The 26920-nt window shown below is 55.0% G+C and overlaps 1 protein-coding gene across 1 annotated transcript; it reads left to right on the top strand.

Annotated features, from left to right (window-relative positions):
- Positions 1-1988: 1988 nt before the first annotated feature.
- Positions 1989-21820, top strand: LOC144954553 (CD226 antigen-like; the record flags this gene model as incomplete). The annotated part of the gene is made up of 7 exons (XM_078885024.1): positions 1989-2117; positions 5168-5307; positions 9480-9675; positions 11180-11307; positions 13166-13478; positions 14876-14914; positions 21700-21820. Coding segments are annotated over exons 1-7 (1031 nt in total), but the record flags the coding sequence as incomplete, so codon positions are not given.
- Between the last annotated feature and the right edge of the window lie 5100 nt (positions 21821-26920).

Below are 26920 nucleotides of genomic sequence, written 5' to 3'. Positions count from 1 at the left end.
TCTCTGTGTGTCTATGTGTGTGTCTCTCTCTGCTTGTGTCTGTGTCTATGTGTGTGTCTCTCTCTGTGTGTCTATGTGTGTGTCTCTCTCTGCTTGTGTGTCTGTTTGTGTGTCTCTGTGTGTGTCTCTCTCCACATGTGTGTCTGTCTGTGTGTCTCTGTGTGTGTCTCTCTCTGCTTGTGTCTGTGTGTCTCTGTGTGTGTCTCTCTCTGTGTGTCTCTGTGTGAGTCTCTTTCTGCCTGTGTGTCTGTCTGTGTGTTTATGTGTGTGTCTCTCTCTGCTTGTGTCTGTGTGTCTATGTGTGTGTCTGTCTGTGTGTGTCTGTGTGTGTCTCTCTCTGCCTGTGTCTGTCTGTGTGTCTATGTGTGTGTCTCTCTCTGCTTGTGTCTGTGTGTCTCTGTGTGTGTCTCTCTCTGTGTGTCTCTGTGTGAGTCTCTTTCTGCCTGTGTGTCTGTCTGTGTGTCTATGTGTGTGTCTCTCTCTGCTTGTGTCTGTGTGTCTATGTGTGTGTCTGTCTGTGTGTCTATGTGTGTGTCTCTCTCTGCTTGTGTCTGTGTGTCTCTGTGTGTGTCTCTCTCTGTGTGTCTCTGTGTGAGTCTCTTTCTGCCTGTGTGTCTGTCTGTGTGTCTATGTGTGTGTCTCTCTCTGTGTGTCTCTGTGTGAGTCTCTTTCTGCCTGTGTGTCTGTCTGTGTGTCTGTCTGTGTGTCTATGTGTGTGTCTCTCTCTGCTTGTGTGTCTGTCTGTGTGTCTCTGTGTGTCTCTCTCTGCCTGTGTGTCTGTCTGTGTGTCTATGTGTGTGTCTTTTTCTGCTTGTGTGTCTGTCTGTGTGTCTCTGTGTGTCTCTCTCTGCCTGTGTGTCTGTCTGTGTGTCTCCGTGTCTGTGTTTTGTCTCTCTCTCAAATTTAGCAATCTGTCTAAGAACGTAATCAACCAGGTAGGGTGTTGACTGTTGTATTAGCCGCCTCTCTGTGTTGTACGGCATTGCATTTACAAGTTCACTATGCTTGTTTTCTCATTCGTTCGTACCTGATGACGGTTGCTTGTGTTGCAATCGAAACGCCGTGTTCTATTATTCAATCCTTTATATTAAGTTCGCTTGCGCGCTTACGACCGTGCAAATCTTTCGCTCGTTTTTTAACCCACTTCCCGTGATCCAATCGAGCTGACATTTTGCACACAGACTCGTTGTGCCTGACAATGAATTTTCGCGAAATTTTTTTTCCAAAATTTTCCACTTTTTAGGAAAACTTTGTTTTCTTAAATCCTTTATATTAAGTTCACTTGCTTGCTTGCTTGCGCGCTTACGACCGTGCAAATCTTTCGCTCGTTTTTTAACCCACTTCCCGTGATCCAATCGAGCTGACATTTTGCACACAGACTCGTTGTGCCTGACAATGAATTTTCGTGAAATTTTTTTCCCAAAATTTTACACTTTTTAGGAAAACTTTGTTTTCTTAAATCCTTTATATTAAGTTCACTTGCTTGCTTGCTTGCGCGCTTACGACCGTGCAAATCTTTCGGTCGTTTTTCAACCCGCTTCCCGTGATCCAATCGAGCTGACATTTTGCACACAGACTCGTTGTGCCTGACAATGAATTTTCGCGAAAATTTTTTTCCAAAATTTTACACTGTTTAGGGAAAATTTTTTAAATATTTAATTACCAATTGTTTAATGCTGCCAGACAATCATCTGACCCATAGGTGGCAGCCATCTCAAGCCAGAGGACGAGAGGACTCTAGCCGCCACGCATATAAAGGATTTATAGTGAAAAACTTTGTTTTTACCGCTTAATTTTCATTTAATTTAATTTCTCTCTACGCGACTTTGCCGAAAGAATCACGGAGCAAATACATTTACAATCGCTTCAACCAAAAAAAATTCGCCTGTGTTTTCACATTTTGTGTTTTCGTGTTATCTCCATCCGGCAGTGTTGTGTGTGGTGTGGCTACGAGCGGGGGAGTGAAACGCGGAGGCTGCATTGCACCTCTCACTCCGTCCTCCACTCGGCAGGAAATATATAAATGTTGTCCAGGTGGCAGAGGAAGGTGAATGAACGGAGAGTTTTTCGTGTCGACAAGATGCTCGCCGTGTGGATATTTCTCCTGCACGTGGCAGGTATGTGAGTCTGTGTGAGTCTGTGGTGTGTCTGTGTGAGTCTGTGGTGTGTCTGTGTGAGTCTGGGGGTCTCTGTGTGAGTCTGTGGTGTGTCTGTGTGAGTCTGGGGGTCTCTGTGTGAGTCTGTGGTGTGTCTGTGTGAGTCTGGGGGTCTCTGTGTGAGTCTGTGGTGTGTCTGTGTGAGTCTGGGGGTCTCTGTGTGAGTCTGTGGTGTGTCTGTGTGAGTCTGGGGGTCTCTGTGTGAGTCTGTGGTGTGTCTGTGTGAGTCTGTGGGTCTCTGTGTGAGTCTGTGGTGTGTCTGTGTGAGTCTGTGGGTCTCTGTGTGAGTCTGTGGTGTGTCTGTGTGAGTCTGTGGGTCTCTGTGTGAGTCTGTGGTGTGTCTGTGTGAGTCTGGGGGTCTCTGTGTGAGTCTGTGGTGTGTCTGTGTGAGTCTGTGGGTCTCTGTGTGAGTCTGTGGTGTGTCTGTGTGAGTCTGTGGGTCTCTGTGTGAGTCTGTGGTGTGTCTGTGTGAGTCTGTGGGTCTCTGTGTGAGTCTGTGGTGTGTCTGTGTGAGTCTGTGGGTCTCTGTGTGAGTCTGTGGTGTGTCTGTGTGAGTCTGGGGGTCTCTGTGTGAGTCTGTGGTGTGTCTGTGTGAGTCTGGGGGTCTCTGTGTGAGTCTGTGGTGTGTCTGTGTGAGTCTGGGGGTCTCTGTGTGAGTCTGTGGTGTGTCTGTGTGAGTCTGGGGGTCTCTGTGTGAGTGAGTCTATGGGTCTCTGTGTGAGTCTATGGGTCGCTGTGTGAGTCTATGGGTCTGTGTGTGAGTCTGTGGTGTGTCTGTGTGAGTCTGTGGGTCTCTGTGTGAGTCTGGGGGTCTCTGTGTGAGTCTCGGGGTGTCTGTGTGAGTCTGTGGTGTGTCTGTGTGAGTCTCTGGGTTTCTGTGTGAGTCTGTGGTGTGTCTGTGTGAGTTTGTGGGTCTCTGTGTGAGTCTATGGGTCTCTGTGTGAGTCTGGGGGTCTCTGTGTGAGGGTGTGGGTCTCTGTGTGAGTCTGTGGGTCTCTGTGTGAGTCTATGGGTCTTTGTGTGAGTCTGTGGGTCTCTGTGTGAGTATGTAGGGCTCTGTGTGACTCACTGTGTGAGTCTGTGGGTCTCTGTGTGACTCACTGTGTGAGTCTGTGGATCTGAGGAGTTGGAATCTGCCTCAGTGGCCTGCGATCACAAATCGCTAATTCATTCCATCAAAAATGTAGCTTGCAGTGCCACAGCTTTCACCATCATTAGAGGAAAGAAAGGTGATCTGTCAGCCTTGAAAACATCATGGGGCCAAGTGGGGATGACCCTGCTGAGGCTGCGGTGCCTCAAATATTGGTGGAAGAAGTCACCCCCTGTGAGTGGCTGGCTGAGGTGCCATCTGTTGAGGAAGTACTGAGGGCGATCCAGAGTCTGAGACCAGGAAAGGCACCGGGCAGAGATGATCTCCCAAGCGAAATGCTGAGGGAGGGGGTGGTGTTTGTGCACAGACTGCCCTATATGACATCATAACAACAGTCTTGACCACTGGACGGGTTCCGCGGGATTGGAAGGATGCCCTGGTGGTCCCCCTCTTTTAAGAAGGGTGACCGCACAGACTGTAACAACTACAGGGGCATCTCACTCTGCAGTGTGCTGGGAAAGGTCCTGGCAAGGATTACACTGGTCAACAAAAAAAAGCATTTTTTTCTGGCCTGGACTTTTGCAGCTGTTCTAGACTAATTTCACAGGGTGCTGATTCCAAATCTGATCTCAGATTTGCTCCATCACATCTCATATTTATGCTATCGGCATACCCCATTTTCATTGATTTTACCCGAAATTAACTCTGTCACTTATGATTGCAAGTTGTTGCGAGTCAGTGACTGCTTTAGTGTTAAAATACGGTGCTGTGTTTTTAGGATAGTGTGTTTACAATATAATTTTATGTAGATATCCACATTTATTTAATATTTTTCTTCTGCAGTTTTTATTGAAAATGCAATATTTGATATCTCAAAAACCCGATGTGATAGACAAAAACTGACGGCAGATTTGGAATCAGCACCCCCCAAAATTACCGTTGGAATACCTTATGCCAGAAAAAGTGTGTTGACCAGTGTTATTCAACATCGCCTTGCCAGGCACGCTGAGGGGAGGCTTGCGGAGCCCCAATGTGGTTTCAGGAAAGAGCGGTCCTGCACTGATGTCACATTCATACACTTAGGTTTTTTCGGTAGAGTCACGTAGGTAAAAATAAATAATGATAAATAAAAATTCTAGAAATAAATAATAAGAAACAAAATAACAAATCACGACGACGTTTCGGAGGCAACACAAGTCTCCGTCATCAGGTGGGACCGTCACAGCTAAAATTTACTGTATCAAGTGAGGCAGGGATTCCAAGAGACAAGCTCTTAAATACAAGTTAAGGGGGAGGGGCTTATCTGAATGTGGTAGCCAATGAATGGAACGTGTTGGGGGGGTGGGCGGGGCTAAAAGAGAACAATAGGTAGGGTTGTAACCGGTGTTGGCTGACAATCCAAATACAAAAAGGCAGCACTGTTAAACGCTGGGGATGTAAACACTCGGTAAAGTAGAATAGTGCCTGTCAAATAAGATGGTCCAAATATGAGTCGTTAAATCTTTTTTGCACGGTTAATAACATCTTTCCGATGATGACTCAGTTTGTACCCATCATCACGGTTGAAATGATGTCTGTGTTTGTATATCTGGATGGCTTCGTGTACAAACCTTTGATGGTAGCCAGAAGGTTTGCAGAGCACCTTGGTCTCAGAAAAGACAATCTCATGAGAGCCCACCGCGTTGTAGCAGTGATCGACAATGTCAGTCGACCCGTGACACCTGCTGGGTCTGCCACGTGACCTCCTGCCAGCGGGCGTTCGACACTTCACGTGGCCTCAACGTGCACATGGCCTGGCACAAGCGTCGTGGTGACGTCACCGCCACTTAGCAGCGAATGGCGGTTGTTGTTGTTGTACGTGGTGTGTGTCTGTGTGATGAACATGGTGTGTGTCTCTCTGTCGTTGCTGGTCACCCTGAAGCCTCGCGAACCGCCGCTCAAATCCTCTCCAAAGAAGTTCACGCTGACCACAGCGTCACGCTCGACTGCAACTTTCCTCCTACGGAGAGCCTCAGCGTCTTCTGGGTGTTCACTTCGCCTGAATCGACTGTCGACAGGAGGGTGAGTGATAATGGGTTTTTTACCCTTCTATCTGGCAACAAAACTGACACCTTTTTTTACAAGGAGTCATGTTTACATAGACCACAATACCTGCGGTCATAATGCAAAAAATACTAAAACAAAAAAACATAACTCTGATAATGTATGCACTGTCCTTGAAGTTGATTGGTCCACACCCGAGACAGCTTTTCCTAGAGCCTAGTCTCACATGGTGTTGGACCAGATGACGCCAAAAGGCGCACAACTCAAAGACAATGCACCATCAGAGTATGAGAGCTCGGGGTAAGAATTTACACCATTGGAACCTCCTTTGCCAGTAGAAAAAAATATGATAATGGTTTTTTTACCCTTCTATCTGGCAATAAAACTGACACCTTTTTTTTTTACAAGGAGTCATGTTTGCATAGACCACAATACCTGCAGTCATAATGCAAACAAAAAACATAACTCTGATGATGTATGCACTGTCCTTGAAGTTGATTGGTCCACACCCGAGACAGCTTTCCGTAGAGCCTAGACTCACATGGTGTTGGACCAGATGACGCCAAAAGGCCCACAACTCAAAGACAATGCACCATCAGAGTATGAGAGCTCGGGGTGAAAGCATTGACACCATTGGAACCTCATTTGCCAATAGGAGGGTAAGTGGCGATATTTGTCCCGGTCCCTCGGTTCCGCAGTCCCCCTGGTCCTGCCCGAGTGTTGACGACAAGACTCCAGTACTAGTACACTACACACTGCTAAACACTACTACACTATATTCTTAGGTTTTACCGGTTAAGTCACGTAGGTAAAAAATTACAATAAAAATTAATAAAAGTAAAATAAAATAAAAATCACGACGTTTCGGAGGCAACACAAGCTTCCGTCTTCAGGTGGAACCGTCACAGCTCACGATAGCTGTATCAAGTGAGAGAGGAGCCAAGGTAGGCCCTGGATATTATTTTTGTGAGGTTCGGTGCGGCTGAAGCACGCTGTTAAGAAAAAGATTTAACTACACATATTTGGAGCATTCCTGGCAGCGATTTCAGCCGCACCACCTCTACATAACAAAAGGCTCAGTCAACCATTCTACACAACAAAGACTCATTTCCTGGCAGCGATTTCAGCCGCACCACCTCTACATAACAAAAGGCTCAGTCAACCATTCTACACAACAAAGACTCATTTCCTGGCAGCGATTTCAGCCGTACCACCTCTACATAACAAAAGGCTCAGTCAACCATTCTACACAACAAAGACTCATTTCCTGGCAGCGATTTCAGCCGCACCACCTCTACATAACAAAAGGCTCAGTCAACCATTCTACACAACAAAGACTCATTTCCTGGCAGCGATTTCAGCCGCACCACCTCTACATAACAAAAGGCTCAGTCAACCATTCTACACAACAAAGACTCATTTCCTGGCAGCGATTTCAGCCGCACCACCCCTACACAACAAAAGGCTCAGTCAACCATTCTACACAACAAAGACTCATTTCCTGGCAGCGATTTCAGCCGCGCCACCTCTACATAACAAAAGGGTCAGTCAACCATTCTACGCGACAAAGACTCATTTCCTGGCAGCGATTTCAGCCGCACCACCTCTACATAACAAAAGGGTCAGTCAACCATTCTACGCGACAAAGACTCATTTCCTGGCAGTGATTTCAGCCGCACCACCTCTACATAACAAAAGGCTCAGTCAACCATTCTACACGACAAAGACTCATTTCCTGGCAGCGATTTCAGCCGCACCACTTCTACATAACAAAAGGCTCAGTCAACCATTCTACACGACAAAGACTCATTTCCTGGCAGCGATTTCAGCCGTACCATCTCTACATAACAAAAGGCTCAGTCAACCATTCTACACGACAAAGACTCATTTCCTGGCAGCGATTTCAGCCGCACCACCTCTACATAACAAAAGGCTCAGTCAACCATTCTACACAACAAAAACTCATTTCCTGGCAGCGATTTCAGCCGCACCACCTCTACATAACAAAAGGCTCAGTCAACCATTCTACACAACAAAGACTCATTTCCTGGCAGCGATTTCAGCCGCACCACCTCTACATAACAAAAGGCTCAGTCAACCATTCTACACAACAAAAACTCATTTCCTGGCAGCGATTTCAGCCGCACCACCTCTACATAACAAAAGGCTCAGTCAACCATTCTACACAACAAAGACTCATTTCCTGGCAGCGATTTCAGCCGCACCACCTCTACATAACAAAAGGCGCAGTCAACCATTCTACACAACAAAGACTCATTTTCTGGCAGCGATTTCAGCCGCACCACCTCTACATAACAAAAGGCTCAGTCAACCATTCTACACAACAAAGACTCATTTCCTGGCAGCGATTTCAGCCGCACCACCTCTACATAACAAAAGGCTCAGTCAACCATTCTACACAACAAAGACTCATTTCCTGGCAGCGATTTCAGCCGCACCACCTCTACATAACAAAAGGCTCAGTCAACCATTCTACACAACAAAGACTCATTTCCTGGCAGCGATTTCAGCCGTACCATCTCTACATAACAAAAGGCTCAGTCAACCATTCTACACGACAAAGACTCATTTCCTGGCAGCGATTTCAGCCGCATCATCTCTACATAACAAAAGGCTCAGTCAACCATTCTACACAACAAAGACTCATTTCCTGGCAGCGATTTCAGCCGCATCATCTCTACATAACAAAAGGCTCAGTCAACCATTCTACACAACAAAGACTCATTTCCTGGCAGCGATTTCAGCCGCACCACCTCTACATAACAAAAGGCTCAGTCCCATTTACACGCACCTTTACATAATCCGCACCGAATTTACACAACAAAGGCTCATTCCTAGCAGCGTGCTGTGACGTCATCAGGCACACTGCGGGACGTCATCAGGCACACTGCGTTACGCTTCCGCACGCGGGTGACATCACAGATGTGACGTCACCGCTCACTTGCCGTGCAAAATATATCCATTATTGTGCCTTCCCCCCTCCCCAAAAAATACAAAAGTCTATTTTTATACTTTGGGAAGTCCGCTAAACATTTCGAACAGACACATGTTCACAAATTTCCCTTTTATATATATAGAAAATAGAAGATTACAGTTGCTGAAAACCTCGCTTGTGAACAATGATGCATTGTACCCGCTATAGTGTCTTTCCCCCGGGGGAAGTCAACGCTCCATTGACTCATACACGGAGTACAATAGAATCACGTTCTCAGTTGATGGAGCCGAGGTTTTGCGTTGACTCAGGAAATCTGCTATGATGTTTTCGCTTCCCTTCAAAACTCGAATATGGTAGTTGGACAGCTGTAAAGCCAGACCCCATCGCATAACCCTATCATCCTCTAGACGCGCTCGGTCTATACACTACTACACTATGCACTACTATACACTACTACACACTACACTGTGCCAGGCTAGGTGCAAGAGGTCACGCGACAGACCCAGCAGGTGCCCTGGGGGTAGACTGAGATGACTGGGCAGATGCCCCAGCGGTGCCAGGCTAGGTGCAGGAGATCACGGGACAGACCCAGCAGTTTCCATGCGATCGACTGAGATGACTGAGCAGATGCCCCAGCTGTGCCAGGCTAGGTGCAGGAGGTCACGCGACAGACCCAGCAGTTTCCATGCGATCGACTGAGATGACTGAGCAGATGCCCCAGCGGTGCCAGGCTAGGTGCAGGAGATCACGGGACAGACCCAGCAGTTTCCATGCGGTCGACTGAGATGACTGGGCAGATGCCCCAGCGGTGCCAGGCTAGGTGCAGGAGGTCACGGGACAGACCCAGCAGGTGCCCTGGGGGGTCGACTGAGATGACTGGGTAGATGCACCAGCGGTGCCAGGCTAGGTGCAGGAGGTCACGCGACAGACCCAGCAGTTTCCATGCGATTGACTGAGATGACTGAGCAGATGCCCCAGCGGTGCCAGGCTAGGTGCAGGAGGTCACGGGACAGACCCAGCAGTTTCCATGCGATCGACTGAGATGACTGGGCAGATGCCCCAGCGGTGCCAGGCTAGGTGCAGGAGATCACGGAACAGACCCGGAAGTTGCCCTGGGCGGTCGACTGAGATGACTGAGCAGATGCCCCAGCGGTGCCAGACTAGGTGCAGGAGATCACCACCACTTCCCCCACAACCACCACCCCCCCCCCCTCCCTACCGCCCACGAGAGCAGATCCTGAAGCTGTCAGGTGGTGAGATTACAAAGGACGGGAACGTGGAGTGGCGGGGCAATGCGAGCATCGGGAACGCCGCGCTGAGGATCATCCGCGCGAGGATGTCGGACGTGGGACGATATCGCTGCAAGATCTACAAGGGGGTCATTCTCGTCTGGGAGCGCATCATCGAGCTACGGGTCCATCGCAACCAGAGTAAGGGAGCGGGCAAGCGTGTGTCTCCTCTGTTGGTGTCTCTGTGAGTCTCTGTGGGTCTCTGTGGGTCTCTGTGAGTCTCTGTGGGTCTCTGTGGGTCTCTGTGAGTCTCTGTGGGTTTCGGTGAGTTTCTGTGAGTCTCTGTAGATGCCACTGGTTCTTTACATTCTGCAGAAGTAGATGCCACTGGTTCTTCACGTTCTGCAGATGTAGATGCCACTGGTTCTTCACATTCTGCAGATGTAGATGCCACTGGTTATTCACGTTCTGCAGATGTAGATGCCACTGGTTCTTCACGTTCTGCAGATGTAGATGCCACTGGTTCTTCACGTTCTGCAGATGTAGATGCCACTGGTTCTTCACGTTCTGCAGATGTAGATGCCACTGGTTCTTCACGTTCTGCAGATGTAGATGCCACCGGTTCTTCACGTTCTGCAGATTTAGATGCCACTGATTCTTCACGTTCTGCAGATGTAGATGCCACTGGTTCTTCACGTTCTGCAGATGTAGATGCCACTGGTTCTTCACGTTCTGCAGATGTAGATGCCACTTGTTCTTCACGTTCTGCAGATGTAGATGCCACTGGTTCTTCACGTTCTGCAGATGTAGATGCCACTGGTTCTTCACGTTCTGCAGATGTAGATGCCACTGGTTCTTCACGTTCTGCAGATGTAGATGCCACTGGTTCTTCACGTTCTGCAGATGTAGATGCCACTGGTTCTTCACGTTCTGCAGATGTAGATGCCACCGGTTCTTCACGTTCTGCAGATGTAGATGCCACTGATTCTTCACGTTCTGCAGATGTAGATGCCACTGGTTCTTCACGTTCTGCAGATGTAGATGCCACTGGTTCTTCACGTTCTGCAGATGTAGATGCCACTGGTTCTTCACGTTCTGTAGATGCCACTGGTTCTTCACGTTCTGCAGATGTAGATGCCACTGGTTCTTCACGTTCTGCAGAAGTAGATGCCACTGGTTCTTCACATTCTGCAGATGTAGATGCCACTGGTTCTTCACGTTCTGTAGATGTAGATGCCACTGGTTCTTCACGTTCTGCAGATGTAGATGCCACTGGTTCTTCACGTTCTGCAGATGTAGATGCCACTGGTTCTTCACATTCTGCAGATGTAGATGCCACTGGTTCTTCATGTTCTGCAGATGTAGATGCCACTGGTTATTCACGTTCTGCAGATGTAGATGCCACTGGTTCTTCACATTCTGCAGATGTAGATGCCACTGGTTCTTCACGTTCTGTAGATGTAGATGCCACTGGTTCTTCGCGTTCTGCAGATGTAGATGTTGGCATCTACATCTGCAGAACGCGAAGAAACAGTGGCATGTAGATCTGCAGAACTTGAAGAACCAGTGGTGGTTCTTCAAGTTCTGCAGATCTACATGCCACTGGTTCTTCACCACAGTTCAATAGGGGTAAAATAAAAAAAGAGTTGAAAGGTAATCAGTCTACCCCGCGCCTCTCTCTCCTCTTTTTTTCGGTTGCTCCCAGAGCGAGAGGTCATCCCGCAGGTCAACGTGGACGTCAACGGTTTCGTGGGAGACAACATTCTTCTGCCGTGCAAAGTGCCCGCGGGAGGAGAATTGGACAGCGTGAAGTGGGAGAAGAACACGAAAATGGTGCGTTCATCCGAGCGGTAGTACACCAGACGGTGCGTTCATCCGAGCGGTAGTACACCAGACGGTGCGTTCATCCGAGCGGTAGTACACCAGACGGTGCGTTCATCCGAGCGGTAGTACACCAGACGGTGCGTTCATCCGAGCGGTAGTACACCAGACGGTGCGTTCATCCGAGCGGTAGTACACCAGACGGTGCGTTCATCCGAGCGGTAGTACACCAGACGGTGCATTCATCCGTGCGGTAGTACAGCAGACGGTGCGTCCATCCATGCGGTAGTACAACAGACGGTGCATTCATCCGTGCGGTAGTACAGCAGACGGTGCGTTCATCCGAGCGGTAGTACAACAGACGGTGCGTTCATCCGAGCGGTAGTACAACAGACGGTGCGTTCATCCGAGCGGTAGTACAGCAGACGGTGCGTTCATCCGTGCGGTAGTACAGCAGACGGTGCGTTCATCCGTGCGGTAGTACAGCAGACGGTGCGTTCATCCATGCGGTAGTACACCAGACGGTGCGTTCATCCGTGCGGTAGTACACCAGATGGTGCGTTCATCCGTGCGGTAGTACAGCAGACGGTGCGTTCATCCGTGCTGTAGTACAACAGACGGTGCGTTCATCCGTGCGGTAGTACAGCAGACGGTGCGTTCATCCGTGCGGTAGTACACCAGACGGTGCGTTCATCCGTGCTGTAGTACAGCAGACGGTGCGTTCATCCGTGCGGTAGTACACCAGACGGTGCATTCATCTGTGTGGTAGTACACCAGACGGTGCGTTCATCCGTGCGGTAGTACACCAGACGGTGCATTCATCTGTGTGGTAGTACAGCAGACGGTGCGTTCATCCATGCTGTAGTACAGCAGACGGTGCGTTCATCCGTGCGGTAGTACAGCAGACGGTGCGTTCATCCGTGCGGTAGTACAGCAGACGGTGCGTTCATCCGTGCGGTAGTACAGCAGACGGTGCGTTCATCCGAGCGGTAGTACAGCAGACGGTGCGTTCATCCGAGCGGTAGTACAGCAGACGGTGCGTTCATCCGTGCGGTAGTACAGCAGACGGTGCGTTCATCCGTGCGGTAGTACAGCAGACGGTGCGTTCATCCGTGCGGTAGTACAGCAGACGGTGCGTTCATCCGTGCGGTAGTACACCAGACGGTGCGTTCATCCGTGCGGTAGTACACCAGACGGTGCGTTCATCCGTGCGGTAGTACAGCAGACGGTGCATTCATCCGTGCGGTAGTACAGCAGACGGTGCATTCATCCGTGCGGTAGTACACCAGATGGTGCATTCATCCGTGCGGTAGTACAACAGACGGTGCGTTCATCCGTGCGGTAGTACACCAGACGGTGCATTCATCCGTAAGGTAGTACACCAGACGGTGCATTCATCCGTGCGGTAGTACACCAGACGGTGCGTTCATCCGCGCGGTAGTACACCAGACGGTGCGTTCATCCGTGCGGTAGTACACCAGACGGTGCGTTCATCCGTGCGGTAGCACACCAGACGGTGCGTTCATCCGTGCGGTAGTACACCAGACGGTGCGTTCATCCGTGCGGTAGTACACCAGACGGTGCGTTCATCCGTGCGGTAGTACACCAGACGGTGCGTTCATCCGTGCGGTAGTACACCAGACGGTGCGTTCATCCGTGCGGTAGCACACCAGATGGTGCGTTCATCCGTGCGGTAGTACACCAGACGGTGCGTTCATCCGTGCGGTAGTGCACCAGACGGTGCGTCCATCCGCGCGGCGGCCCACCACGTGACATCACGGCCACGTGCGTTGCCATCGCGACGACGTCACGCGCGTCACGTGGCAACGGGCTCGCATCATCGCCCCCCCGTCACGTGTGTCTCCGCCAGCTGTTCTACTACACCCCGAGTTTCCCGATAAACGGGCAGAAGGACCCCAAGGTGAAATGGGTCGGCGACCTGGTCCGACGGAACGCGTCCGCCGTCCTGCTGAACGCGTCAGCGGCCGATTCGGGCGGCTACAAGTGCGAGGTTCTGGGCGATACCGGCACGGTGCTCATGGTGAACGTGCACGTGACGGTGGAGACGCGGACAACGACCGCGGTAGTGACCGGCGGTGGTGGTGGTGGTGGTGTTGGTGGTGTGACGGTGAGCGGCGTGGTGACGGTGAGCGGCGGCGGTGGAGGGGGCTTGCCGACAGAAGGTACGGGGGTGGCTGTCGCTGGCGAAATTTGTTTTGTTTGGATGGCGCGGCGACTATCGCCACCAACACCACTTCTGCCACCATCGCTACCACCGCCATCACCAACACCACCACCACCACTACACCACCGCTACCACCGCCACCACTACCACTACTGCCACCACCACCGCCACCACCGCCACCACCAACACCACCGCCAACACCACCACTACCACCGCCACCACCACCAACACCACTGCCGCCACCACACCCACTACACCGCCACCGCTGCTGCCACCGCCGCCACCACCACTACCACCACCAACACCGCCACCAACACTAACACCACTGCCACCACCACCGCCACCGCTGCTGCCACCACCACCACCAGCACCACCACCACCCACTTACTCGCTCACTAATTAACCCACTTGCTCATCCGCCCACTCACTCACTCACTCACCCACAGACTCACACAGAGACCCACAGACTCACGCAGAGCCCCATAAACTTTCACATAGACCCATAGACTCACACAGAGACCCACAGACTCACACAGAGACCCATAGCCTCACACAGAGACCCACAGACTCACACAGAGACCCACAGACTCACACAGAGACCCACAGACTCACGCAGAGCCCCATAAACTTTCACATAGACCCATAGACTCACACAGAGACCCATAGACTCACACAGAGACCCACAGACTCACACAGAGACCCACAGACTCACGCAGAGCCCCATAAACTTTCACATAGACCCATAGACTCACACAGAGACCCACAGACTCACACAGAGACCCATAGCCTCACACAGAGACCCACAGGCTCACACAGATACCCACAGACTCACACAGAGACCCATAGACTCACACAGAGACCCATAGACTCACACAGAGTCCCATAGACTCACACAGAGACCCATAGACTCACACAGAGACCCATAGCCTCACACTGAGACCCACATACTCACACAGAGTCCCATAGACTCTCACATAGACCCATAGACTCACACAGAGACCCATAGACTCACACAGAGACCCACAGACTCACACAGAGACCCATAGACTCACACAGAGACCCATAGACTCACACAGAGTCCCATAGACTCTCACATAGACCCATAGACTCACACAGAGACCCATAGACTCACACAGAGACCCACAGACTCACACAGAGACCCACAGACTCACACAGAGACCCATCGCCTCACATAGAGACCCACAGACTCACACAGAGACCCATAGACTCACACAGAGACCCACACAGAGACCCACAGACTCACACAGAGACCCATCGCCTCACATAGAGACCCACAGACTCACACAGAGCCTCACAGACTTCGAACTTTGACCCGTACGCCCCAAAGTTGTTTGACTGAAGGTGTCTTTCTTGCATGGCCCCGCTCATCTTTAGGTAACGGTCCCAGCAATGTACCTCCACACGATGACCGCGGTAAGGGGATGGCGCTAATATCCATAGCCGCTTTGCTTGATTTCAGTGTCAAATGTTATATGTGTGTGTGTGTGGTACATTATACACTGCATTGCATAGTCGCTTTGCTTGATTTCAGCGTCAAATGTTATATGTGTGTGTGTGGTACATTATACACTACATTGCAGAGGTGTGGACTCGAGTCATGTGACTTGGACTCGAGTCAGACTCGAGTCATGAATTTGATGACTTGCGACTCGACTTGGACTTGCATAACAATGACTTTGTCCCACCTCTGCTACATTGCATAGCCGCTTTGCTTGATTTCAGTGTCAAATGTTTTAAGTGTGTGTGTGGTACATTATACACTACATTGCATAGCCGCTTTGCTTGATTTCAGTGTCAAATGTTATGTGTGTGTGTGTGGTACATTATACACTACATTGCATAGTCGCTTTGCTTGATTTCAGTGTCAAATGTTAAGTGTGTGTGTGTGGTACATTATACACTACATTGCATAGTCGCTTTGCTTGATTTCAGTGTCAAATGTTAAGTGTGTGTGTGTGGTACATTATACACTACATTGCATAGTCGCTTTGCTTGATTTCAGTGTCAAATGTTAAGTGTGTGTGTGTGGTACATTATACACTACATTGCATAGCCGCTTTGCTTGATTTCAGTGTCAAATGTTATGTGTGTGTGGTACATTATACACTACATTGCATAGTCGCTTTACTTGATTTCAGTGTCAAATGTTAAGTGTGTGTGTGGTACATTATACACTACATCGCATAGCTGCTTTGCTTGATTTCAGTGTCAAATATTACAAAATAGATACACGGGGTGTTTTTAAAAGATGCACTCGATTAGAAATCGCTACATCTCTTGCGACCACTAACCGCCCATGAATGAAACGCTTCCCACTTGAAAGGGCGGGGCTTAGAGAGAGGGAGGGGCTTAGAGAGAGGGAGGGGCTTAGAGAGGGAGGGGCATAGAGAGGGGGAGGGGCGTAGAGAGAGGGAGGGGCTTAGAGAGAGGGAGGGGCTTAGAGAGGGAGGGGCGTAGAGAGAGGGAGGGGCTTAGAGAGAGGGAGGGGCTTAGAGAGGGAGGGGCATAGAGAGGGGGAGGGGCTTAGAGAGGGGGAGGGGCGTAGAGAGAGGGAGGGGCGTAGAGAGGGGGAGGGGCGTAGAGAGGGGGAGGGGCGTAGAGAGGGAGGGGCGTAGAGAGGGGGAGGGGCATAGAGAGAGGGAGGGGCATAGAGAGGGAGGGGCGTAGAGAGGGGGAGGGGCATAGAGAGGGAGGGGCGTAGAGAGGGGGAGGGGCGTAGAGAGGGGGAGGGGCGTAGAGAGGGAGGGGCGTAGAGAGGGGGAGGGGCATAGAGAGGGAGGGGCGTAGAGAGGGGGAGGGGCGTAGAGAGGGGGAGGGGCGTAGAGAGGGAGGGGCGTAGAGAGGGGGAGGGGCGTAGAGAGAGGGAGGGGCGTAGAGAGGGAGGGGCGTAGAGAGGGGGAGGGGCGTAGAGAGGGAGGGGCGTAGAGAGGGAGGGGCGTAGAGAGGGAGGGGCTTAGAGAGGGAGGGGCGTAGAGAGGGGGAGGGGCATAGAGAGGGAGGGGCGTAGAGAGGGGGAGGGGCATAGAGAGGGAGGGGCGTAGAGAGGGGGAGGGGCGTAGAGAGGGGGAGGGGCATAGAGAGGGAGGGGCGTAGAGAGGGGGAGGGGCGTAGAGAGAGGGAGGGGCGTAGAGAGGGGGAGGGGCATAGAGAGGGAGGGGCGTAGAGAGGGGGAGGGGCGTAGAGAGGGGGAGGGGCGTAGAGAGGGAGGGGCGTAGAGAGGGGGAGGGGCGTAGAGAGGGGGAGGGGCGTAGAGAGGGGGAGGGGCGTAGAGAGGGAGGGGCTTAGAGAGGGAGGGGCGTAGAGAGGGGGAGGGGCATAGAGAGGGAAGGGCGTAGAGAGAGGGAGGGGCGTAGAGAGGGGGAGGGGCATAGAGAGGGAGGGGCGTAGAGAGGGGGGAGGGGCGTAGAGAGGGGGAGGGGCGTAGAGAGGGAGGGGCGTAGAGAGGGGGAGGGGCGTAGAGAGGGGGAGGGGCGTAGAGAGGGGGAGGGGCGTAGAGAGGGGGAGGGGCGTAGAGAGGGAGGGGCTTAGAGAGGGAGGGGCGTAGAGAGGGAGGGGCGTAGAGAGGGAGGGGCATAGAGAGAGGGAGGGGCGTAGAGAGGGAGGGGCTTAGAGAGGGGGAGGGGCGTAGAGAGGGGGAGGGGCTTAGAGAGGGAGGGGCGTAGAGAGAGGGAGGGGCTTAGAGAGGGGGAGGGGCGTAGAGAGGGAGGGGCGTAGAGAGGGAGGGGCATAGAGAGAGGGAGGGGCGTAGAGAGGGGGAGGGGCTTAGAGAGGGAGGGGCGTAGAGAGAGGGAGGGGCTTAGAGAGGGGGAGGGGCGTAGAGAGGGAGGGGCATAGAGAGAGGGAGGGGCTTAGAGAGGGGGAGGGGCGTAGAGAGGGAGGGGCGTAGAGAGGGAGGGGCGTAGAGAGAGGGAGGGGCTTAGAGAGGGAGGGGCTTAGAGAGAGGGAGGGGCTTAGAGAGGGAGGGGCTTAGAGAGAGGGAGGGGCATAGAGAGGGAGGGGCATAGAGAGAGGGAGGGGCTTAGAGAGGGGGAGGGGCATAGAGAGAGGGAGGGGCTTAGAGAGGGGAGGGGCGTAGAGAGGGAGGGGCTTAGAGAGAGGGAGGGGCTTAGAGAGGGAGGGGCGTAGAGAGGGAGGGGCGTAGAGAGGGGGAGGGGCGTAGAGAGGGAGGGGCATAGAGAGGGAGGGGCGTAGAGAGGGAGGGGCGTAGAGAGAGGGAGGGGCTTAGAGAGGGAGGGGCATAGAGAGGGAGGGGCATAGAGAGGGAGGGGCGTAGAGAGGGGGAGGGGCGTAGAGAGGGGGAGGGGCGTAGAGTGGGAGGGGCATAGAGAGGGAGGGGGCGTAGAGAGGGGGAGGGGCGTAGAGAGGGGGAGGGGCGTAGAGTGGGAGGGGCGTAGAGAGGGGGAGGGGCGTAGAGAGGGGGAGGGGCGTAGAGAGGGAGGGGCGTAGAGAGGGGGAGGGGCGTAGAGAGGGGGAGGGGCGTAGAGTGGGAGGGGCGTAGAGAGGGAGGGGCGTAGAGAGGGAGGGGCGTAGAGAGGGGGAGGGGCGTAGAGTGGGAGGGGGCTTAGAGAGGGAGGGGCATAGAGAGAGGGAGGGGCTTAGAGAGGGAGGGGCATAGAGAGGGAGGGGCATAGAGAGAGGGAGGGGCATAGAGAGGGAGGGGCGTAGAGAGAGGGAGGGGCATAGAGAGGGAGGGGCTTAGAGAGAGGGAGGGGCTTAGAGAGGGAGGGGCATAGAGAGGGAGGGGCGTAGAGAGAGGGAGGGGCATAGAGAGGGAGGGGCTTAGAGAGAGGGAGGGGCTTAGAGAGGGAGGGGCATAGAGAGGGAGGGGCATAGAGAGGGAGGGGCATAGAGAGGGAGGGGCATAGAGAGGGAGGGGCGTAGAGAGGGAGGGGCGTAGAGAGGGAGGGGCGTAGAGAGGGAGGGGCGTAGAGAGGGAGGGGCGTAGAGAGGGAGGGGCGTAGAGAGGGAGGGGCTTAGAGAGGGAGGGGCGTAGAGAGGGAGGGGCTTAGAGAGGGAGGGGCATAGAGAGGGAGGGGCGTAGAGGGGGAGGGGCGTAGAGAGGGAGGGGCGTAGAGAGGGAGGGGCGTAGAGAGGGAGGGGCATAGAGAGGGAGGGGCATAGAGAGGGAGGGGCGTAGAGGGGGAGGGGCGTAGAGAGGGAGGGGGCGTAGAGAGGGAGGGGCGTAGAGAGGGAGGGGCATAGAGAGGGAGGGGCGTAGAGAGGGAGGGGGCTTAGAGAGGGAGGGGCGTAGAGGGGGAGGGGCGTAGAGAGGGAGGGGCGTAGAGAGGGAGGGGCTTAGAGAGGGAGGGGCATAGAGAGGGAGGGGCGTAGAGAGGGAGGGGCGTAGAGAGGGAGGGGCGTAGAGAGGGAGGGGCATAGAGAGGGAGGGGCGTAGAGAGAGGGAGGGGCATAGAGAGGGAGGGGCATAGAGAGGGAGGGGCGTAGAGAGGGGGAGGGGCATAGAGGGGGAGGGGCATAGAGAGGGAGGGGCATAGAGAGGGAGGGGCATAGAGGGGGAGGGGCATAGAGAGGGAGGGGCATAGAGAGGGAGGGGCATAGAGGGAGGGGCATAGAGAGGGAGGGGCATAGAGGGGGAGGGGCATAGAGAGGGAGGGGCATAGAGAGAGGGAGGGGCGTAGAGAGGGAGGGGCGTAGAGAGGGAGGGGCATAGAGAGGGAGGGGCATAGAGAGGGAGGGGCATAGAGAGAGGGAGGGGCGTAGAGAGGGAGGGGCGTAGAGAGAGGGAGGGGCATAGAGAGAGGGAGGGGCGTAGAGAGGGAGGGGCATAGAGAGAGGGAGGGGGCATAGAGAGAGGGAGGGGCATAGAGAGAGGGAGGGGCATAGAGAGAGGGAGGGGCGTAGAGAGGGAGGGGCGTAGAGAGAGGGAGGGGCGTAGAGAGGGAGGGGCATAGAGAGAGGGAGGGGCATAGAGAGAGGGAGGGGCATAGAGAGAGGGAGGGGCGTAGAGAGGGAGGGGCGTAGAGAGAGGGAGGGGCGTAGAGAGGGAGGGGCATAGAGAGAGGGAGGGGCATAGAGAGAGGGAGGGGCATAGAGAGAGGGAGGGGCGTAGAGAGAGGGAGGGGCGTAGAGAGGGAGGGGCGTAGAGAGGGAGGGGCGTAGAGAGGGAGGGGCGTAGAGAGAGGGAGGGGCGTAGAGAGGGGGAGGGGCATAGAGAGGGAGGGGCGTAGAGAGGGGGAGGGGCATAGAGAGAGGGAGGGGCGTAGAGAGGGAGGGGCATAGAGAGAGGGAGGGGCGTAGAGTGGGAGGGGCATAGAGAGAGGGAGGGGCGTAGAGAGGGAGGGGCGTAGAGAGGGGAGGGGCATAGAGAGAGGGAGGGGCGTAGAGTGGGAGGGGCATAGAGAGAGGGAGGGGCGTAGAGTGGGAGGGGCTAGAGAGAGGGAGGGGCGTAGAGAGGGAGGGGCGTAGAGAGGGAGGGGCATAGAGAGAGGGAGGGGCGTAGAGAGGGAGGGGCATAGAGAGAGGGAGGGGCGTAGAGTGGGAGGGGCATAGAGAGGGAGGGGCGTAGAGGGGGAGGGGCGTAGAGAGGGGGAGGGGCATAGAGAGGGAGGGGCGTAGAGAGGGAGGGGCATAGAGGGGGAGGGGCGTAGAGGGGGAGGGGCGTAGAGAGGGAGGGGCGTAGAGAGGGGGAGGGGCATAGAGGGGGAGGGGCATAGAGAGGGGGAGGGGCATAGAGAGGGAGGGGCGTAGAGGGGGAGGGGCGTAGAGAGGGGGAGGGGCATAGAGAGGGAGGGGCATAGAGAGGGAGGGGCGTAGAGGGGGAGGGGCGTAGAGAGGGGGAGGGGCGTAGAGAGGGGGAGGGGCGTAGAGAGGGGGAGGGGCATAGAGAGGGAGGGGCGTAGAGAGGGAGGGGCGTAGAGAGGGAGGGGCATAGAGAGGGAGGGGCATAGAGAGGGAGGGGCGTAGAGAGAGGGAGGGGCATAGAGGGGAGGGGCATAGAGAGGGAGGGGCATAGAGAGGGAGGGGCGTAGAGAGGGAGGGGCGTAGAGAGGGAGGGGCATAGAGAGAGGGAGGGGCTTAGAGAGAGGGAGGGGCTTAGAGAGGGAGGGGCGTAGAGAGGGAGGGGCGTAGAGAGGGAGGGGCGTAGAGAGGGAGGGGCGTAGAGAGGGAGGGGCGTAGAGAGGGAGGGGCGTAGAGAGGGAGGGGCGTAGAGAGGGAGGGGCGTAGAGAGGGAGGGGCGTAGAGAGGGAGGGGCGTAGAGAGGGAGGGGCGTAGAGAGGGAGGGGCGTAGAGAGGGAGGGGCGTAGAGAGGGAGGGGCGTAGAGAGGGAGGGGCGTAGAGAAAGCAACATCATCTTTTTTTTCGATTTAAAGCTTTCGTGACTGCAGGGATTCATATGATTGGTTCTTTCGGTAAAGTCATCACGTAGAAGGGAAATAATAAAATAATAAAAATAAAACATATTAAAATACAATTCTCACGACGTTTCGGCCACAACGCAAGCAGCCGTCCTCAGGTGAAGAACAGGTCTGTCGGAAAGACAGCGTCTGAATGGTGAGATTACATTTACATTCAGTCTCTGTCTACTTGACAGACCTGTTCTTCACCTGAGGACGGCTGCTTGCGTTGCGGCCGAAACGTCGTGAGAATTGTATTTTATTATACTATGAGATCTCTTTTACCAGTGGCAAAATATAATGGTAGGTTTTTACCCTTTTAACTGGTACAAAACTGACACCTTGGTGTCAGTTTTGTACCAGTTAAAAGGGTAAAAACCTACCATTGTATTTTATTATGTTTTATGTTTTAAATCCTTTATATTAAGTTTGCTTGCTTGCTTAGGACCGTGCAAATCTTTCGCTCGTTTTTTAACCCACTTCCCGTGATCCAATCGAGCTGACATTTTGCACACAGACGCGTTGTGCGTGACAATGAATTTTCGTGAAAATTTTTTTCACAAAATGTTACACTTTTTAGGGAAACATTTTTTAACAAAAAATTTAATTACCAATCGCTTAATGCTGCCAGACAATCATCTGACCCGTAGGTGGCAGCCATCTCAAGCCAGAGGACGAGAGGACTCCAGCCGCCACGCATATAAAGGATTTATAGTGAAAAACTTTGTTTTTACGGGTTAATTTTTATTCTCTCTTAATTTTAGAACTTTCGTGACTGCAGGAATTATTATTTGGTTCTTTCGGTTAAGTCACGTCATTGATCTGTGCCTGCCCTCCCGACAGCCCCAAACAACACGAAGTGGTGGATCGTGTTGGTCTGCCTTCTCATCCTTCACATCGCCGCCTGCTTGTTGCTGTTCAGCTACATGCGCCGCAAGGGCTTCAAGTTCGAGAAGAAACCTGGGTGAGGCGCTCACCGTCGTCGTCGTCGTCGTCATCGTCAATGTCGTCATCGTCGTCATCGTCGTCATCGTCGTCATCATCGTCGTCATCGTCGTCATCGTCGTCATCGTCGTCATCATCGTCGTCATCATCATCGTCGTCATCGTCGTCATCATCATCGTCATCATCGTCGTCATCATCGTCGTCATCGTCGTCATCGTCGTCATCATCGTCATCATCATCGTCGTCATCGTCGTCATCATCATCGTCATCGTCGTCGTCATCATCGTCGTCGTCATTGTCGTCATCATCATCGTCGTCATCGTCGTCATCATCATCGTCGTCATCATCGTCGTCGTCATCGTCGTCATCATCATCGTCGTCATCGTCGTCATCATCATCGTCATCATCGTCGTCGTCATCGTCGTCATCATCATCGTCATCATCGTCGTCGTCATCGTCGTCATCATCATCGTCGTCATCGTCGTCATCATCATCGTCATCATCGTCGTCGTCATCGTCGTCATCATCATCGTCATCATCATCGTCATCATCATCGTCATCATCGTCGTCATCATCATCGTCATCATCGTCGTCGTCATCGTCGTCATCATCATCGTCATCATCGTCGTCGTCATCATCGTCATCATCGTCGTCGTCATCGTCGTCATCATCATCGTCGTCATCATCGTCATCATCGTCATCGTCATCGTCGTCATCATCATCGTCATCATCATCGTCATCATCGTCGTCGTCATCGTCGTCATCATCATCGTCGTCATCGTCGTCATCATCATCGTCGTCATCGTCGTCATCATCATCGTCATCATCATCATCGTCATCATCGTCATCATCATCGTCGTCATCATCATCGTCATCATCATCATCGTCATCATCGTCGTCATCATCATCGTCGTCATCGTCGTCATCATCATCGTCGTCATCGTCGTCATCATCATCGTCGTCATCGTCGTCATCATCATCGTCATCATCGTCATCATCATCGTCATCATCATCATCGTCATCATCGTCGTCATCATCATCGTCATCATCATCGTCATCATCGTCGTCATCATCATCATCATCGTCGTCATCATCATCGTCATCATCGTCATCATCATCGTCATCATCATCATCGTCATCATCATCGTCATCATCATCGTCATCATCATCGTCATCATCGTCGTCGTCATCGTCGTCGTCATCGTCGTCATCACCATTATCATCATCATCGGCGTCGTCGTCGTCGTCATTATCATCGTCGTCATCGTCGTCATCATCATCGTCATCATCGTCGTCATCATCATCGTCGTCATCGTCATCGTCATCATCATCGTCATCATCGTCGTCGTCATCGTCGTCATCATCATCGTCATCATCGTCGTCGTCATCGTCGTCATCATCATCGTCGTCATCGTCGTCGTCATCGTCGTCATCATCATCATCGTCGTCATCGTCGTCATCATCATCGTCATCATCATCGTCATCATCATCGTCGTCATCGTCGTCATCATCATCGTCGTCATCATCGTCATCATCATCGTCGTCATCATCGTCATCATCATCGTCGTCATCGTCGTCATCATCATCGTCGTCATCATCGTTATCATCATCGTCGTCATCGTCGTCATCATCATCGTCATCATCATCGTCATCATCATCGTCGTCATCGTCGTCATCATCATCGTCGTCATCGTCGTCATCATCATCGTCGTCATCATCGTCATCATCATCGTCGTCATCATCGTCATCATCATCGTCGTCATCGTCGTCATCATCATCGTCGTCATCATCGTTATCATCATCGTCGTCATCGTCGTCATCATCATCGTCATCATCATCGTCATCATCATCGTCGTCATCGTCGTCATCATCATCGTCGTCATCGTCGTCATCATCATCGTCGTCATCATCGTCATCATCATCGTCGTCATCATCATCGTCGTCATCGTCGTCATCATCATCGTCATCATCATTGTCATCATCATCATCGTCGTCATTGTCGTCATCATCATCATCGTCATCATCGTCATCATCATCGTCGTCATCATCATCGTCGTCATCGTCGTCATCATCATCGTCATCATCATTGTCGTCATCATCATCGTCGTCATCATCGTCGTCGTCATCGTCATCATCATCATCGTCATCATCATTGTGGGCAGCACCACCCTCCGACCGCCTTTGTCTCCCCAGTGGCGATGTTTTACGACGTTTTACGATGTTTTACGAGGCACCGCTAGGCCAGCCACTGGTGGAAGCGACGTAGCGCTAACCGTTGCACCACCACTCCCCACACACCGCCCACTCCACTCCACCCCACCCCACCACACTCCACCCTACCCCACCCACCCCCATCCCACCCCACCCACCCAACCCCACCCACCCCACCCCACTCCACCCCACCCACCCACCCCACCCACCCAACCCCACCCCACCCACTCCACCCCACCCACCCACCCCACCCCACCCACCCAACCCCACCCCCACCCCACTCCACCCCACCCACCCCACCCACCCACCAAACCCCACTCCACCCTACCCCACCCACCCCCATCCCACCCCACCCACCCAACCCCACCCACCCCACCCACTCCACCCCACCCACCCCACCCACCCAACCCCACCCCACCCCACCCACTCCACCCCACCCACCCACCCACCCCACCCACCCACCCAACCCCACCCCCACCCCACTCCACCCCACCCAACCCCACCCACCCCACCCACCCACCCAACCCCACCCCACTCCACCCACCCCACCCACCCACCCAACCCCACCCCCACCCCACTCCACCCACCCCACCACCCCACTCCACCCACCCCACCCACCCACCCAACCCCACCCCCACCCCACTCCACCCACCCCACCACCCCACTCCACCCCACCCAACCCCACCCCCACACTCCCACCCACCCCACCACCCCACCCCACCCCACCCACCCCACTCCACCCCACCCACCCAATCCCACCCCCACCCCACTCCACCCACCCCACCACCCCACTCCACCCCACCCAACCCCACCCACCCCACTCCACCCACCCCACCACCCCACCCCACCCCACCCACCCCACTCCACCCCACCCACCCAATCCCACCCCACCCCACTCCACCCCACCACTCCACCCCACCCACACCACCCAACCCCACCCCCACCCCACTCCACCCACCCCACCACCCCACCCCACCCCACCCACCCCACTCCACCCACCCCACTCCACCCACCCAACCCCACCCCCACCCCACTCCACCCACCCCACTCCACCCCACCCACCCACCCCACCCCACCACCCCACCCCACCCTACCCACCCAACCCCACCCCCACTCCACCCACCCCACCACCCCACCCCACCCACCCCACTCCACCCACCCCACCCTACTCCACCCCCACCCAACCCACCCACCCCACCCCACCTACCCACCCCACCCCACTCACCCCACTCCACCCCTTCCCCACCCTACTCCACCCCACCCCACCCCACTCCACCCCACCCCACTCCACCCTACCCCACCCCACTCCACCCTACCCCACCCACCCCACCCACCCCACCCCACCCACCCTACCCCACTCCACCCCACCCACCCCACCCACCCAACCCCACCCCACCCCACCCCACCCACTCCACCCCACCCACCCACCCCACCCCCACCCACTCCACCCCACCCAACCCCACCCACCCCACCCAACCCCACCCACCCCACCCACCCACCCAACCCCACCCCCACCCCACTCCACCCACCCCACCACCCCACTCCACCCCACCCAACCCCACCCACCCCACTCCACCCACCCCACCACCCCACCCCACCCCACCCACCCCACTCCACCCACCCCACTCCACCCACCCCACCCACCCACCCAACCCCACCCCCACCCCACTCCACCCACCCCACCACCCCACTCCACCCCACCCAACCCCACCCACCCCACTCCACCCACCCCACCACCCCACCCCACCCCACCCACCCCACTCCACCCCACCCACCCACCCAACCCCACCCCCACCCCACTCCACCCACCCCACCACCCCACCCCACCCCACCCACCCCACTCCACCCACCCCACTCCACCCCCACCACCCACCCAACCCCACCCCACACCACTCCACCCACCCCACCACCACACCCCACCCCACCCACCCCACTCCACCCACCCCACTCCACCCACCCAACCCCACCCCCACCCCACTCCACCCACCCCACTCCACCCCACCCACCCACCCCACCCCCACCACCCCACCCCACCCCACCCACCCAACCCCACCCCCACCCCACTCCACCCACCCCACCACCCCACCCCACCCCACCCACCCCACTCCCACCCACCCCACCCTACTCCACCCCACCCAACCCACCCACCCCACCCCACCTACCCACCCCACCCCACTCACCCCACTCCACCCCTTCCCCACCCTACTCCACCCCACCCCACCCCACTCCACCCCACCCCACTCCACCCTACCCCACCCCACTCCACCCTACCCCACCCACCCCACTCCACCCACCCCACCCCACCCACCCTACCCACCCCACTCCACCCACCCCACCCCACCCACCCCACCCCACCCACCCTACCCCACCCCACTCCATCCACCCACCCTACCCCACTCACCCACCCACCCAACCCCACCCCCACCCCACTCCACCCACCCCACCCCACCCACCTTACCCCACCCCCACCCCACTCCACCCACCCCACCCACCCTACCCCACCCCACTCCATCCACCCACCCTACCCCACTCACCCACCCACCCAACCCCACCCCCACCCCACCCCACTCCACCCACCCCACCCCACCCCACCCCACCCACCCCACCCCACCCACCCTACCCCACCCCACTCCATCCACCCACCCTACCCCACTCACCCACCCACCAACCCCACCCCCACCCCACTCCACCCACCCCACCCACCCTACCCCACCCCACTCCATCCACCCCCCACCCACTCCACCCTACCCCACCCACCCACCCCCCCCCACCCCACACCACCCCACCCCACCCACCACCCCTACCCCACACCACTCCACCCACCCAACCCACCCTACCCCACCCCACTCCATCCACCCACCCCACTCCACCCACCCCACCCACCCCACCCCACCACACCCCACACCAC

The sequence above is a fragment of the Lampetra fluviatilis genome, unplaced genomic scaffold (assembly GCF_964198595.1).
Source record: "Lampetra fluviatilis unplaced genomic scaffold, kcLamFluv1.1 SCAFFOLD_927, whole genome shotgun sequence".
Taxonomy (NCBI): Eukaryota; Metazoa; Chordata; class Hyperoartia; order Petromyzontiformes; family Petromyzontidae; genus Lampetra; species Lampetra fluviatilis.
Note: the sequence above shows the minus strand (reverse complement) of the source record. Positions and strands in the feature narration are given on the sequence as shown.